This window comes from Leucopleurus acutus (genome assembly GCF_964270905.1).
Source record: "Leucopleurus acutus genome assembly, chromosome: 16".
Taxonomy (NCBI): Eukaryota; Metazoa; Chordata; class Mammalia; order Artiodactyla; family Delphinidae; genus Leucopleurus; species Leucopleurus acutus.
In genome coordinates this window covers 26,628,028-26,645,445 of record NC_139158.1, presented here as the reverse complement: position 1 = coordinate 26,645,445, position 17,418 = coordinate 26,628,028, and the positions used below count along the sequence as shown (strand labels likewise).

At 39.1% G+C, this 17,418-nt stretch overlaps 1 protein-coding gene across 2 annotated transcripts in view; it reads right to left on the bottom strand.

Moving 5' to 3' along the window:
- Nucleotides 1–17,418, bottom strand: part of PARN (poly(A)-specific ribonuclease) — a 168,633-nt gene that overhangs the window by 128,135 nt on the left and 23,080 nt on the right. For both annotated transcript variants that reach the window (XM_082857709.1, XM_082857710.1), the window contains exons 12-18: nucleotides 17,172–17,228; nucleotides 12,117–12,194; nucleotides 7,758–7,801; nucleotides 6,176–6,218; nucleotides 5,367–5,442; nucleotides 3,226–3,336; nucleotides 2,852–2,921 (exon numbers count right to left, since the gene is read on the bottom strand). In XM_082857709.1, coding sequence (XP_082713835.1) covers nucleotides 2,852–2,921; nucleotides 3,226–3,336; nucleotides 5,367–5,442; nucleotides 6,176–6,218; nucleotides 7,758–7,801; nucleotides 12,117–12,194; nucleotides 17,172–17,228 — 479 coding nt within the window. The remainder of the gene's footprint in view (nucleotides 1–2,851; nucleotides 2,922–3,225; nucleotides 3,337–5,366; nucleotides 5,443–6,175; nucleotides 6,219–7,757; nucleotides 7,802–12,116; nucleotides 12,195–17,171; nucleotides 17,229–17,418) is intronic.

Genomic DNA, 17,418 nt, shown 5'->3' with positions numbered 1-17,418 from the left:
CATGTACCACAATGTTCACTGCAGCATTATTTACAATAGCCAGGACATGGAAGCAACCTAAGTGTCCATCTACAGATGAATGGATAAAGAAGATGTGGCACATATATACAATGGAATATTACTCAGCCATAAAAAGAAACGAAACTGAGTTATTTGTAGTGAGGTGGATGGACCTAGAGTCTGTCATACAGAGTGAAGTAAGTCAGAAAGAGAAAAACAAATACTGTATGCTAACACATATATATGGAATCTAAAAAAAAAAAAAAAAAGGTTCTGAAGAACTAGGGGCAGGACAGGAATAAAGATGCAGATGTAAAGAATGGACTTGAGGACACGGAGAGGGGGAAGGGTAAGCTGGGACGAAGTGAAAGAGTAGCACTGACACAGACACACTACCAAATGTAAAATAGATAGCTAGTGGGAAGCAGCTGCATAGCACAGAGAGATCAGCTCGGTGCTTTGTGACCACCTAGAGGGGTGGGATAGGGAGGGTGGGAGGGAGATGCAACAGGGAGGGGATATAGGATAAAGATGCTAAAAAAAAAAGAAAAAGAATGGATAGCTGTACTTGACCAAGCTATTCCAACATAGAATAAAAACAGTCCTTATTTTGCACTTCAAATCCTGCTGGAATTTTTTTTCCCTTCGAAGATAAAGATTCTTCCTTTACAGATGGGGAAAAATAGAGCAAAAAAATCAAAGTGGCCAAGAATTTTCAGGGCAATATCACAGGAGGATTCCTCAATCCTCAACTATTTTTGATATGCATCTAGGTTTCAGCAAAAAATAATCTGAATAGACATAAGTCCCAATTTAAAGTGAAGTTATGTGTTTACTGCCCAGTTCTTCTGAGTAATATCCTTGCACATAATTAGCAATAATAAATTGATCTAGAAATATATAAAGTCTTACTTAAACTTTTAAATCAAAGCTTATTTTGACTACTCTTCATTTTGGTCACACAGATGACTGATAAAACTAGAGACAGCCTCTATCTAACCCAGTTTGTATCCATCACTTGATTTTATTAGAAGCTGATTTTAGTGGAGAAGCAGGATTGTTGTTTTAAATATTTAAACACGAGTAAACATCTCCCAGTTGGAAACTATTGTTAAACAACTAACTTAACATCAAAAACACAAAAATACAGGACCTCCTTGGTTGGTCCAGTGGTTAAGAATCCGCCTTCCAATGCAGGGGATACGGTTCAAATCTCTGGTCAGGGAACTAAGATCCCACATGCCACGGGGCAACTAAGCCCACGTGCTGCAACTACTGAGCACATGAGGCACAACTAGAGAGCTTGCGTGCCACAGCTACAGAGCCCACGCGCTCTGGAGCCCATGCCACAACTAGAGAGGAGCCTGTGCACCGCAACGAAGAGCCCACATGCCACAGTGAAAGATCCCGCATGCCACAACGAAGACCTGACGCAGCCAAAAATTAAATAAATATTTTTTAAAAACAAACATAAAAATGCAAGGAAAGGCCCAATCCAAACAATATTTAGTGTCACCTGCAGATTCCATAGTCAATGACATAACTGTCTTTCCTAAGATTTACAAAGATAAACACTACCCCCAAAATTAGAATTAAGAGCTAAGAAAAACCTATTTTGAGCTGGATAGACAGCTAGAACTCAACTGTTAGCAGAACTAATTTCCCATGCAGAAAAATTCAACTTAATTTTCAATATACACTACATTGTTACCCAGTCCTCTTTGAAAGATGTTTTGAAAAGTCAAACACATTTACCTCTGAACTTCCACAGAAAACAAAAACGACGATTAAAAAAATAAGAAGCCACAGTATGATAAAATTCACTAACTCAGACTACACAAATTCCAAGCCTATAGGAATCCAGATGGTTGGAATTAACATCTGTCTCTGCAGCATGTCACCTACAAACAAGCACTGTGATACTGGTATTTATACAGACTCTGAAGGAGACAGCATTCTTACTCGGTGCAGCACTGATGGAAATGTAAAGTGCTGCATATAATGTTAAGGAAATGATGTAACCAAACCAACACTGAAACAGTTCTTTCTCTCAGTGGTAGTAGTGATCGATGTGGGCTGCCCTGTTCTGTCTGGCTTGCCCCGAATCTCCTAGAACCAAGCCCATGAAGAGAGCTGGGGTAAAGATGAAGGTTTAGGGCTCTGGCACGGAGCCAAACTGTGGCCGGCTCTCGGATCACATCCATAACTTTAGCCTCAACTGTGCCAAGAAAGCACAAACCACACTTTGAAGTAACTATCTGAGATTCTTTGGAAATGCTCTGAACTTAGACATTTCCCTGAATCACACTGACTTCCTCCAACAATGAAGGTATCCGAGCAAGCTTTTACTTCATTGGATCCATTCAGATGAGGGCTCGGGATGCAATGATAATCAAAACTTCTCCACAGATTATCTTAAAAGCCATCTGTGTAACCAACATCATCTTAGAAAGAACATCATTTAATCATCAGATAATAATGCAAGCATAAATAATAATCTCACACATAAAGGCTTGTTAGGGGTAAGTTAGGTCTGACTGTGTACACAGACACATACACACAGTCTCCCTTGTGAGTCATTTCAATTCCAAAACCACCAGTTCTTTGTCTTGGAAGAGATGTGCTACCTTCAATAATGTTTTCTTTCTTTCTTTTATTTAGCCAATATATTTAATAAATTATTTTTGAAAAGGTCAATTTCTATTTTTCAAAAAACATCTGAGTCACCAGAGATGAAAAATATCTTATCTAAAAATGCCCTAGACCTCCCAATCACCCCTAATAGACATCCCAGATACTGGGCTCTTCCACAGTGAGAGAATGCTGGGGGACTGGGACCCTGATTACTTACTTGTTAAAAAAAGGTTCGATGAGTTTTGATCTGGCAGACACATGAATCTTTGGAGGACTAAGAAAAGAACCTAATGAAAAAAAGCAGAATATTATATACAATCAAGTAGACAAAGACTGAAAAATATCTTTAAATCAATGGTATGGTTCAGCAAGGGTAAAAGGTACTTATCCAGGCCAAGTACACCACAGGTAAGCGGTGATGGTTCTCCCCGTGTACTCTCCATCCCCCGCCCTAACATCCTCCCCCTCCTCCCACTCCAACCTCAAAACCCTTCCACTTCTCACGGGGTGAGTGGATCCCAGGGAAAGGGCACACAGGGAAGATCCACTCTGGACCATGGTGTGTCTAACAGAAACATGTATAGTGAGTACCTAGGTAGTTTGCCATGGAGATGAAACATAGTCCTGTGATATAAGCATCATAGCCTGCCTCGTGGAGCTGTTCAGAAGCTGTGTCATAACTTGGAAAACCTTCTGCACTTTCTAAAGAGGAAAAAAGAAAAAAAAAAAACCGTTTTCCCAAGATCATCGCAAATCATGAAGACTGGTAAGTGCACTGCCCTGCCAAATCCAAATGGCATTAGTCTGTGCTGCAGAAACATCCTAAATAGACAGAAAGAAACCTATCTATTTCTTAATTCTCTCCACACAAGACCTTGAGATAACAGAGTCACTGAAAACAAGGGCTTTGGTCTAGACTAGAGAAATGCCTCCGTTATATTATCAAAGACTCAGCCATAGGCCTCTCAACTGCACGCAGGTGGGTGCTATTTACAATCATGCATAACTCGCTCTGTGACAATGATTCCTCTTCTGATTGGGACGCAACAGGTATTTCAGAGTAATGACTAACAGCATGGCCTCTGGCGTCCCACTGTCTGAGTTTGAATCTTTGCTCCACCACTTATTTGCTATGTGATCTTGGGCAGATCACTCCCCCTCTGGGCCTCCATTTTGGTAGAATGGAGATGATAATCAAAGCTCCCTCCTTAGGCTTTTGTGAGGATCAAATGAGCTAATATAAGTAAAGCTCTTACACCGTGCTTGGTACACGGTAAACGCTCTGTAATTTTTATCTGTCAATACCCCCAGGTAACCCTCCCCAAAAGCAAAAGACTCCTATCAAGATTGGCAGCTCAATTCAATACTATCCTTTACTATGTCTCCAAGCTTACAGATCTAAAGATGAAAGCACAACTAAGTCCAAAAATAGATCAGAACTTGCTGTAATGCTGCCCTCGGAACATGGGGCCACTTCATAGGAGAGACCATTTTATAACATGACTCTTTGGTCACACTGATATACACAGATGCTGAGAGAATGAGGTCTAAGAAGAGAAAGCTGCTTTAGAGTAAACTCTCTACCAGAATATTATACGGAAATAATAGGATAAAACTATAACTCATAGATAATTATTTCCTAGAACCATTCTGGAAATGAATATCAAAAAGGTTACAACAGAATCAAAAGCAGGAGTGGAAATTAATAATGAAAAGGCTACAATTGTTTTTACGTCAATACAGTGCTCTTTAAGCAAGAATTCTTTAAACTCAGTAAGTATCAAATATTAGACTTTAAGCTTAAAAGAAGTCTTTTAACATGAGACCCAACTAAGTCATAGCTTCTACCCTGCCACCAGCTGAAACACATATTTCCAAAATCAATTATTTCCATTATATAGTTAGAGAAAAGGGTCTAGGCTTTCTCCCCTCCACCAACCCACCCCCCACCCTTTTCTTAATTCCTGTTTTGGACTATTCCAGAAAGGGAAGCAAATAACTGTAGCCTTGGCTGCTTTAGTACCTTCCATTGTCAATTTCTGAACCATCAGTCCTATTATCAAGGTCTCGGGAAGTCTGCAGGCTGCAGCTAAGGGAATGTGAGTTACGGTATCAAACAGCACAACTAGGCTAAGAGGAACCAAGGAAGTAACACCTGGAAGGTTCACCAAATACCTGAGTAGGGGCCATGGCCAGACGTGGCAAAACATCTCCGCCCCCAAGAAACATTCCTCCCTTTTTGGTTTTCCTCACTGCTGCTGTTGGGTGCCTAAGCCACCTCTGAAGGAGGAAGGGCTGGGGCCCCTCCTTCCTCATCTGTAAACCCAGTTCTTGGGCTTTCCTGAGACAGAAAGCATATTTTCACTCTAGCCCTTGCAGTTAATCACCAACTTTGTCTCCTCTGAAACAAAGCACCATAAAAAAGAAAGACACATCAAGTTTAGGGAGAATTCCAAGCATTAGGAAATAAAAAGGCCCTGAAGCTTCCATTGCTAAACTTCTCAATGAACAGGCGACCCAATCCTACTCACATAAAACAGATGTAGAATTAGAAGACCACCTTTACTCAGAAAACAGTAATTCAACCCAGGGCATGAGCAAGTTAATTTAGCCAAAATCTACAAATATACAATATACGTAGTTTCTAGAACAGTTCCACCTTTCTTCTACGATAGACATCCGTAATTATCACCAAGTGTTTGGGGCTTTTCAAGATCATTTTATATTCTTACCAACTTTAGGAGGGTTGAAAGGTGTCTCTTTTAACCGCTTTTCCAATTCCGCAAGGGATGTGTTGTTAATGATATCCTGCAAACCAGTAAGCAGAGAATGATGAGCCTTCATCATCTCAGTGCAACATACATTAAAGAGATTCACTGAGTGTCAGGAAAAAAACAAAAACAAAAACAAAAACACCTAGTACTGCCCCCTTGTGTTCTTTAAAGAAACACAGGAGTTTTGTGTTTCTTTAACACATTGTTTTTTTCAATGTGAAAGAGAAACGGCAAGTTTAATTTCCACCATATGGAAAGTACAGCCGTATGAAAGGTTTTTACAGATGTGTTAGACATCTACAGACCTTTGGGCAGAAAGCTATACTGTTCTGGCATTCATTTCACTCAGCCATACAAAGTCACTTCAGAAAGTAGCAACTGATTATACTTTTACCTGAATTCTCTTGATTAGAATATATATCCAAAATATGTAAAATAAGGAAAAGAAATGAAGGAGTGTGTGCATGTGTAACCTATTCAAAAATACATTACATAATATTAAAAATTTACATTCAGAAAGAATAAAGGAGAAAAAACCCCCAAAATTCTACCACTCAAAGACAACTAACTGCTATTCACATTTTGATATATTTATTTCTAGTCTGTTTCCGATTTCTTTTTTCCTTTTTTGTTCCTTTCTTTCTTTTCTTTTTTTTTTCAGGGGGGAGGTTTGAAAATGACATTTCAATAGACCAGAATTCCAAAGCTCTTAGCAGTAATTCAGAAAATTTCAAACTATAGCTTGAAAGTTCAGATTTTAAAAATACCTTAAAAGGTTGTGTGCTGGCCATCAATTTTGTATCCAAGAGTCTAAAAGCAAAAGAATTTTTAATAAGGTAAACAAAATGTATAGCAATGTTCAAAATGTATTTTACTCAAATGAAAGTCTTAAAAGTGGACAGAGGAATTAAGCACATCAGCCATTCCAACCTAGTGCTGGCATCTCTGCTACATTAGATGAGGACTCAGTCCCCTCATCCAGGGACTTCATCAAGAGACTGTGGGAAAGTCCACACCCAGAGTACAAGTTCTAGATTTGCTGAGATGGCATGGGCTACATTGACCTCAAGGGTAAGTTAAATATCCTCATATGTTTTTACATGGATCAACTACTGTTGCAGGTCTAACACTCTCAAGTTGTTACCATCTCCTACCACTACCCAGATTTGTTCGACATAATTTCTTGGAGGGTCAAAATTTGCATTTGGCAGTTTCACACTATTGTTGTTATTTCTTACTATTCTGCTTCAGACACTGGAATACTAAAAAAAAAAAAAAGAAAGAGACACTAATATGAAAACTGTTTGTTCTCACATAAATGTGAGCACCGCAGATAACAGGACAGAAATAGCCTGGCTGAAACAGCACCTGTCCACCAGCCCTCTTCAGACAGGTCCTCAGATGCAGACCCTTGCTCTGCGGACTCCATGTGGCTGACGTGGACCTATCAGAACACACAGTACTAACCGTGGACATTATCAGGTTAAGGCACTGACTTAAAGTTGAGAAAAAGAAACTCTCTAGGCAGACAGTTCTTGACTGACTACAGAATACTCTCAACTGGATGTATTCAACTCTGTCCAACTATATATTCAACTGTCTCCAATAGTCAACTGAATACCCTCGACTGGACACTTCACCGTGACAAGGTTCACCCGACATACAAGAAAGACAAGAGCCAACTCAAGAAAACCTCACCAGTTCCTCAGATAGCGGGAGGTGGGATGAGAAAAAAGCAGCTGCTGACCATTTTCACCCTCAGGTCGTTTCTGATTTTTAATTTTTAACAACAAAATCAATCATCAATTGTAAAAGCAAACCATCACAAAGGTAGAGCTGTTAAGCCATTTCCCAGCTTATGTGAATGGGACTGTCATCATAACCTAATGGTTTTAATAAATCACTGAATACCTGTTTTGTATTATGGATGCCCTGATGACTGTTTTAAATGAAAGACAGGGGCTTCCCTGGTGGCGCAGTGGTTAAGAATCCGCCTGCCAATGCAGGGGACACAGTTCGAGCCCTGGTCCGGGAAGATCCCACATGCCGCAGAGCAACTAAGCCTATGCACCACAACTACTGAGCCTGTGCTCTAGAGCCCATGAGCCACAACTACTGAAGCCCACATGCCACAACTACTGAAGCCTGCGTGCCTAGAGCCCGTGCTCCGCAACAAGAGAAGCCACAACAACGAGAAGCCCACGCACCGCAAGGAAGAGTAGTCCCCGCTCACCACAACTAGAGAAAGTCTGCATGCAGCAATGAAGACCCAACGCAGCCAAAAATAAATAAATTATTAAATAATAATAAAAAAAATAAATGAAAGACACATCCTCAAAGGAAGCTTACCTGGGGAAGACACATGTTGTCATCTCCTTAAACTCATTTAAGTCCTAAAAAAAAGAAGATGACCTGTTATGATTTTACTCATACACTCACAATATTTAAAACATAAATATTTAAAGTCCCATAGCTCTCTTCTCAAACAGTGATACCTCAAACAGGCCCTTTATGCTAAACTGTCAGGCCCATATCTCGTTAATAATTACTTTCTAAAAATCTTGTCAATTTCCTCACTGACTGGGAATCCTATGACCTGATATTAAAATTCTGCATAACCAAAATAGACAAATATGAACATTTTATGGCTGAAATAGGAGGGGGAAAAAGGTTTCTATTATATGTAGAAAACTGTCAGTAATAGCTCTATTACACAACTCATCATAATAGTGAGACTAGTAGAGTTATTTAAATAACATGGTTCACAATATCCTGTGATAACCCATAATGGAAAAGAATATGAAAAGGAATATACATATGTATAACCAAGTCACTTTGCTGTACAGCAGAAATTAACACACATTGTAAATCAACTATACTTCATTAAAAATTTTTTAAAAATAAAATAAAGCAGTTCATGCAGGAAATAGACATATTGTAAATTACGTCACACTTTTAATGGAAACACCATTGAAATACTGGTTAAAATGGCCACTAAAACACAGACTTTCCAATACACATGATTCTTGTTTAACTACTCAGAAAACTGCTTAAGTGGCACCAATAGCAAGTGCCTAAATTAGACAATTCATTTCCCAAGTTTATTTGCTCAGGAAGTCTAGAGCTGAAATGAGATTGCTCTCATTTTGAATTAACTCATTTACATACATAATTGCCACACTGTACTGCGCAGTCATACTCCTGACCCTTTGTAACTATACTTCTCTTCAGTGTTATTCATGCTTCATAGGCAACTGCCATTTCCCATTAGCTTTTCAAGCCTGTAAATACAGACTATTTAGCTAGCTTGAAATATTTACCAGCTTTTCAATGGCTATCATTAAATTAATGAACAATACATGAATAAGTGGTTTCAATGTTAAGTCACACAAAAATGCAATAAAGACTGTAACCTCTCAATACCATTACAAAGCCTCACAAGCAAAAAAAAAAAATAGAATTATGGCAACTTCCACGGCCAGCATACAGTAGAGTTCTAAACCAGTGCCTTCTAAAAGGTCATGCTGAATGAAATACCAAGAAGACTTTTAAAAGGAGATTCTCCCCTAAAAGGCTGTCCCTAAATATGGATTCTTTAGTATACTTTTAAATGCAACATTTGACAACAGCGTATGTAAAAGTTCTACCATTTTAAATAGGTCTTGCTCTTTATTGTCATCGCTTCTTCTAAAGGTAGATGGAAGAAAACCATTTTCTCCTTCCAACAATGACAGAACACAAAGAAGTTAAATAACATACTCAGGTCACCTGAGTAATAAAGCAAGGGATGAAACTGCTTATCCTAACCCACCTCCTACTTTGCAACAAATCATATGCTCTTTCTAGTAGAATTTGATTCAAAACTAGTTACATTCAAGATAACATTTATTAAGTGCTTACATACTAAGTGCTATGCTAGGCATTTAGACATGGATAATAAAAAAATTACATTCCTTGTCCAGGACTTCCCTGGTGGTGCAGTGGTTAAGAATCTGCCTGCCAATGCAGGGGACATGGGTTCAATCGCTGGTCTGGGAAGATCCCACATGCCACAGAGCAACAAAGTCCGTGTGTCACAACTACTGAGCCTGCGCTCTAGAGCCCGCAATCCATAACTACTGAGCCCGAGTGCCACAACTACTGAAGCCCACACACCTAGAGCACATGCTGTGCAACAAGAGAAGCCACCGCAATGAGAATCCCATGCACCGCAATGAAGAGTAGCCCCTGCTTGCCACAACTAAAGAAATCCCATGCACAGCAACAAAGACCCAATGCAGCCAAAAAGTAAGAAAAATAAAATTAAAAAAAAAATAAAGGTTATATTCCTTGTCCAAGGAGCGAATCACCTAGAAGGAAAAGGGGAGTAAGTTGTAAAGATAAAATTTATGCAACAAAAGAGGTACACAAACAAAAAGAAGTTTCTCTGAACTTCTGTGGGAGTTCAGAGAAAGGAAAGATCACTTCTTGGGCAAGGCAGCAGGCAGGGAAAACTTCACAGAAGAGGCGTAAGCTGGACCTTGGTAAGACAGGTAAAGCCATATATAGCAAACATTGAGAAAAGCTAGAGAAAATTCAAGTTGGAGGAAATTATATACCCAAACCAAAGACATACAAAGACACTTTCCAGGGGAAAAAATGAGCCAATCTTGCTGAGAATAAGGATGGTAACGAGAATGAGCCAATCTTGCTGAGAATAAGGATGGTAACGAGTGACTAGATTACACAAGAAGGCTGGGCCAGATCACAGAAAGCTTGATATGCCAGGCTAAAAAGAATCAACTGTATAGAAAAACAAAGAATGTGGGATTAATTCAGAATTTTGAGCAGGGTTAGTGATGTGAACAGAGCCATACATCAGGAGATTATAAAACTGGCACAGTCGGAAGATTCGCATTTGTTAAATCAATATTTAATGCATCTTACATGCCAAGCTCTGTTTGGTGTTCAAAACACCTATAAACAGTATTAAACAGATACCTTCACTGCTTTAAAGGTCAAAAAATCGTGAGAGAGACTGCTACCATTCGGCCAATAAGGAGTGAATGATCTGAAATTAACATTAGCTCTTTAGATGTACACAATGCAAATTCACACCCATCATGTTTGTTTTGAGACTCACAACTATGATGTCTTTGAGTCCCAGAGGGCGATACAGTTGTTATGAAAAGCAGGGACAATCTGAAGGTTGCAGAAATAGGACAAGGGAAGCAACAGACCCGCTGTATTCAGAGCTGTGCTGTGTTGGACTTTTCCAAAGAAAAGTAATCAAGATGCTGATGGAACGATGTCTCGTAAGAAATATGAAGTAACTGAGGCTTTGCAGATGTATAAAAGGCACTGAACTCTAAAGTAGGTATCATCCAATCCAGAAGTCATAAAAGATTAATCTGGTGGTAGTTTAAAGCAGAGGTTGGAAAACCATGGCCTGCAGGCCAAATCTGGCCCATCACCTATTTTTTAAATAAAATTTTACTGGGACAAAGCCACACCCATTTGTTTATGCACTGCATTCTATGGCAGTTTTCAGGCTACAATGGCACTGTTGAGAGTCCTGACAAAGACTGTCCAGCCTGGAAAGCCCCGAATATTTTACTATCTGACCCTTTATAGAAAAAGTTTGCCAACCTCTGGTTTAAAGGATGGGATGAAGGTTAAAGCGAGACAGAGAATCCTGCCTGGATTCTTTTTGCTAACTCCAGATGAGAAATAAGGCTACTTGCTACTTGAAATGAAAATAATCCAGATGTGAGAGACAGCCCGGAGACAAAATTGCCAGTATTTTGTAACTGGCCAAATCTGGGGCACAGAAGAAGGGTCAAAACCGATGTTAAAAACAGTATTGGTGACCGGGCATCATTTATAGTAAAGGAATCAGGAGAAAGAACTGGATTGGAGACTAAAGGAAAGAAAGGTTGTGTTAAGTTACACATCTTGTTTGCAGCATGTGAATTTTAAACACCTCTCATTCTGAAGGCTATCCAGGTAGACACATGTGGGGTCCAGCATGAATTACGACCTAGATCTGAGGAGAGATCCCAGCTGGAGAAAAAGATGTGGGTGTCTTCAGCTGAAGTCCTGGAAGTGGGTGAGATGACTAAAGGACAGAAAATATGGAGAGAAAATACAGGAGAGGAGAGGACAGAGTGACGAGGGGCAAACGAGACGAGGCCACGGGCAGTCAAGGAGCAGAAGAGGAGGAGATAGAAGAGAAGCTCTTTTCCCAAAGCTCATGCTTTGGTGCACTGAGATGGCCTGGCTCCAAGAGTAAAAAAAAAAAAAACACCGACGTCAACAGAGAACCTAAGGGAAGCAGCCTCAAAAGAGGTAAGCAAGACTTTTGCACAACCTGATCCAGTCTAGATGACCTCTAGCACCACCCCACCTTCAACGGCCCTGCTATTTCTCCTGTTAGCAATATCAAACTAGAAGACCACACCTGCGGCCCAGGAAACCCCCGCCCAGCACTAACTGAGCAAACCACTGGCGCCACGACGAAACAAATGTTTAACCATGCTCCGGCAATGGCAGATGACCAAAGATCCCTTAAAATGGCTTGTAGGTATATATCTTCAAAAATGTACAGCCAAGCTCAGGAGACTGTCCCTCTGGGAGCATGCTGCAGACAAGGAAATGGCACCCAGCAGAGAACACTTTCTCAGTAATATAGACTCAAGAATTTTTAAAACAGGCTGACAAGTCACTTACCGAGGGCAGAGGGCAGTAGAACTGATGAACTGTGTGCATGACATCCAAGAGCATATTGTGTCCAATGACAAGTTTCCCCTAAAAAAAGTCAAGATTAGGAAAAGACTTCTTGGTACAAAATTATATCAGGACTTGAGAGTGAAATGTATGGTTCAGTTCCACAAGGATTTTGTACTAAACTTACTTTTTGACACTAAGGAAAAAAAATGTATAAAGATATGCAAATAAAGAAATTTGGGCTGACTTCATTCCTCTTCTGGTGTTCAATCCAAAATGCAAAGTAAAACTCCAAATGACTTTGATTTCATTGATTTTTTTTCTCTGGTTTTTATTCATCTTGCCACCCACAAGAATCAGTAGTAAAATTTTTATTGAAGAGCTCAAAAAAGTAACTGAAAATGCTAGGTACCTTGAACTGTCAAATAATTTGTCAACAAACTCCAAATATCTATTTTCGGAGTGTATTCTTTAAAACAACTCACTTATTTCCAAAAGATATATTCATAACAATGCTAAAAAGTAAAAATAACTAATTTCTAATTTTATTAAGTAGAATGAGTTTTCGTTTCCTTCATTATCTATGTCAAAATTCATGGGGCTCGTTCTGAAATATTTCCAATGAAATTCACTGCTTTTCAACCAGTAAGGTATAATATATGTGCAATAAATTGGTCCATTTTGATAAAAATTAAACTACGAAAACGGAATATCAACTTGGATTTAGCTAGCCAGGTGACAGCATTTTTAACATAAAGCATCTGGTCACTACAGTGGAGCTTTTCACTATGTCCCAGTGGCCCTTCAGAGTAACACTCCTTGACTCACAGAGCTAAACATAATTATTTGAAATAAATAATTTTACACAAAATCTCCCAAATCCAAAAGACAAGCCGTCCTTTTGGCTCAGTGTGTGGGCACATTCTGAACACCTACACAATGCTAAAATACCAAATATTGATTAAAACCACAGAGAAGACGTGGAAGGAACCCAAAATGGAATACAAACCTGAAAGACGAACCTAACTGTATTACAAATGAATCCCTCAACAACACTGAAGGAGGCTGATAAGAACAGAACTATGAAAACAGCATATAATAAGAACTGCATTTCCCAATGCTGGAGAAAAAAATGTACAAATAAGAAAAGAGAGTAGGTTGGAAATTAAACCCTGGGCTTCCCTGGTGGTGCAGTGGTTAAGAATCTGCCTGCCAATGCAGGGGACACAGGTTCGAACCCTGGTCGGGGAAGATCCCACATGCCACGGAGCAACTAAGCCCGTGCACCACAACTACTGAGCCTGTGCGCCCACAAGCCACAACTACTGAAGCCCGTGTGCCACAGCTACTGAAGCCTGTGCGCCTAGAACCTGTGCTCCACAGCAAGAGAAGCCACCACAATGAGAAGCCCAAGCACAGCAATGAAGAGTAGCCCCCACTCACCACAGCCGCAACTAGAGAAAGCCTGTGCGTAGCAACGAAGACCCAATGCAGCCAAAAATAAATTTTTTTTTATTTTTAAAATTTTTAAAAAATTTTTAATTTTAATTAAATTTTTTTTTATTTTTAAAATTTTTTAAAAATTTAATTTTTTTAAATTAAATTTTTTTTAAATTAAATTTTTTAAATTTTAAATTTTAAAATTTTAAAATTTTAAATTAAATTTTTAAATTAAATTAAATTAAATTAAATTAAATTTAAATTAAATTAAATTTTTAAATTAAATTTTTTAAATTAAATTTTTTATAAATTAAATTAAATTTTTAAAAAATTTAAATTTTTTTTATTTTTAAAATTTTTAAAAAATTTTTAATTTTAAAAAATTTTTAAATTTTTAAAAAATAAATAATTATTTATTAAAAATAATTAATTTTTTTAAAAAAAGAAAAGAAACCCTGTGGTATTGGACTACAATCTGAGGTCTATCAGTATAAAGGCATTTTTTAATATATATACATATATGTCAGACATGGAAATATCAATGTGTGTATACATGCATGGTTACACACGTGTATCATTCTTAGCTCTGTCCAGTGAGGGGATCTAGAAGCACTAACACCACAGTAGTAGCCCAGGACCAGATCTTGGTTTCGAAACACCATTCTCCAATAAGAGGAACCAGGGCTCCTTGGAGAAGTCATTGATTCTACAGCTGAGGCAGGGAAAATAGAAGATGAGTCTGGAACATCTTGTGATGTCAGAAAGTAAGGACGTGCTCAGAAAAGGGTGGGGGCTTGTTCCAGGGGGAGTCAACCTGAAGAAACTCCAATGGCCAAGGTGGTACCATCTGAGCCCCAAAATAAACAATAAAAAAAGTAGATTAAAATCTGTAGAGTGAAATAAATTTCCCTGAGTCCAAAAAATTTTAAAAAGAATTAACAAATAAACAGGGGAGCAGGGACAGCTCTTCCTTCTAGAAGAATTCCAAGAACGAATGGAGAAAGAAAGAGGGAAACACAGACTCGCCACTAGAAAACCACAGCAATAATGGCTGCAGGCAAGATCCACCAACAGATGCTACGGTTACAGGCAAAAGCTTGAGGAGAAACAGGATTTTCAGGACTTCCCTGGTGGTCTAGTCGTTAAGACTCTGCGCTTCCACCGCAGGGGGCAAGGGTTCGATCCCTGGTCAGGGAACTCTTGCACGCCACGTGGTGCGGCCAAAAAAACCCCAAACAAACAAACAAAAAAACACAGGATTTTCCTTGTCTCAATCAAAGTACCTCCCCAAAAATATTTATCAGTCACAAAGGAGGTAACAGTAACTCTACAGTGCACAAATCCAGCAGACATCACCTAAACCAAGTGATTCAGGTCAATATCATGAACCGTCATTTCTGTGGTATTCCTGCCTCAATCAATGTATGTCCTCAATCCAACATGAGAAAAGATCAGACAAATCCAAACTGAGAGACATCTGACAAAATTACAGTCAACACTCTTTAAAAATATCAAGGTTGGGACTTTCCTGGTGATCCAGTGGTTAAGAATCCGCCTTCCAATGCAGGGGAAATGGGTTCGATCCCTGGTCAGGGAACTAAGATCCCACATGCCTGGGACCACTAAGCCTGTGCGCTCTAGAGCCCACGCACCACACCTAGAGAGCCCACGTGCCGCAACTACTAAGCCCGCGCGCTCTGGAGCCCATGCACCACATCTACAGAGCAGCCCAAGTGCCGCAAGGAAGAGCCCACATGTCGCAACTAACACCTGACATAGCCAAATAAATATTTTTTTAAATATATCAAGGTTATAAAAGACAAAGAAAATTACAGACTGCAGAAAACTAAGGAGAAATAACAAGTAAATGCAATGTGGGATCCTAGATAGAATTGTGAATAGAAAAAGGACTTAGTGGAAAAGGGTGAAATTCAAATTAGTTCATAATATTGTACCAATGTTAATTTCCTGGTTCTGATAACCGTATATTATGTAAGATAATAACATTGGGGTAGCTAGGTGAGGGATATATGGAAACTCTGCACCAGTTTTGCAACTTTTCTCTGGGTGAAAAATTAATACAAAAATTTTTAAAACAGATTCACTACCAAGAGTGATGGGAAAAGAATTTGATCTGATATAAAGAGAGTCTACTGTTCACTGGCTCTACAGAGTTTAACTATGTTAGTATTTTTAAGGTATGTGACTTTTAAATTTTAAGTCTGGATCACTAATAAATAGGGCTTTTCTCGCAGTATGGTTTGTGACGTGAACTACCAATGGTCAGCAACATACTATGAATCACTCTGCAGAAGGGAGACAACAGAGAGAAAAAATAAACAGAGGCACAGCAGGCAAAGGTATCCAAATTGTTTGTACAAGGCAAACAAACGTCCCAATCTTGGAAAAGCTACCTAAACCCTCACAGTGGCTATAAGAGGGCTCAAAGCCAACTGCCACCCCACATCTCTGTGTTTCACAGACAGCCTCAGTCAAATCAACCACTGCTCTAAAGGTTGCTAAGAGTGTATAATGTAAGCAAATGTGACTCCTCTCTGCTTTTCTGGATACCCGTAATCTTAGCCACTTCTCAAGAGACTCACACCTTGGTTTTTCTCCGGGCTCATCCAACTCTCTATTCCGTTCTGATGACGTCACTTACTTGAGCGAAAGAGCTCCAGGTAAGCCAGCCCTCCTCCTTCACAAGGCTCTCTAACTTCTGTTTACTGGCCACAGCCCCCCGCCCCCACGGGGGACAGTGGCTGCCTCTCCTCAGATGCTCCTGTTTGACAAGCCTGCACCTGGTGGTGAGACATTCATGGACTCCTGGAGTCTGGCCGTAAAGCTTCCCTGATGCAGAGTTCAGCGTCTAAGGGACAAGATGACTCCTCCTGCAGGGGAACAACTTCTTCTCCCTAGGCCAGCTACTCAAGTAAAGAAAAGTCTTGGATTCCAGGCAACTTAGCATCCAGGCAAGCAGTCTGACTCGGATGCAAAACTCACAAAACAACCAGCAGCAAGACCCAGTTTAATCTATTCAAGATGTGGGTGCCTCTTTCCTGAAAGGATTTACGAAACAAGGGGAAATGTCTATCCTATCTATTACAGAACCCTCCAGCATATTTACACAAATGGTCAACACATTTTTTTAAATGTATCAAATGTTATTAAGGCTATGAGATATAAGATTCAATCACAGTTATACAGAGAACTCAATACAATTATTTTTACCCTCTAGATTCTTCTAATTAAAGAATAAAACGCTTCAAACACTAGATTGTTTCTCACCATATTCTTTAGTTTGTTATTCTGCTTCTTATTGGTTTTGAGAATAATAAATATTCGTTCCATGGAGCCACATAAGGCTGTCACTGTATAATCCTCCCCTGCGTTTTACAAGAAATGCTTTCTAAAAAAATGGTTTGGATATAATTCCGCAATTATGATGTCACACTAAGCGCCTTATAACAACAATCTGTCTTTATGAAGTTCTAACTTCTCCCTCCAGACCAGGTAAACAATCTAAACGTGACCAGATGATTAATGTGCAATGATAACTGGGAATTTCACCTTAAATGTTATGTTCATGAAATTAGTTAAAAAGTCTGGTTCACTTACCGAATTAGCAATGGCATGAATGACTCTAGAAAACCCCACAGCATCATTCAGTTCTTCCTAATTTAAAAACAAAACAAAAAAACCACTATTGATGTATACATATTGCTTATTTGAACGGGTTAAAATCTAGGCAAAAAAAAAAAAAAAAAGACTTAAGTTTTATATGGAGTTAGATAGCTTTAGTTTCACATGCTTTGAGTCTATCACCCCAAACAACTGCATCTGAAATGACCTATGCACATAACTT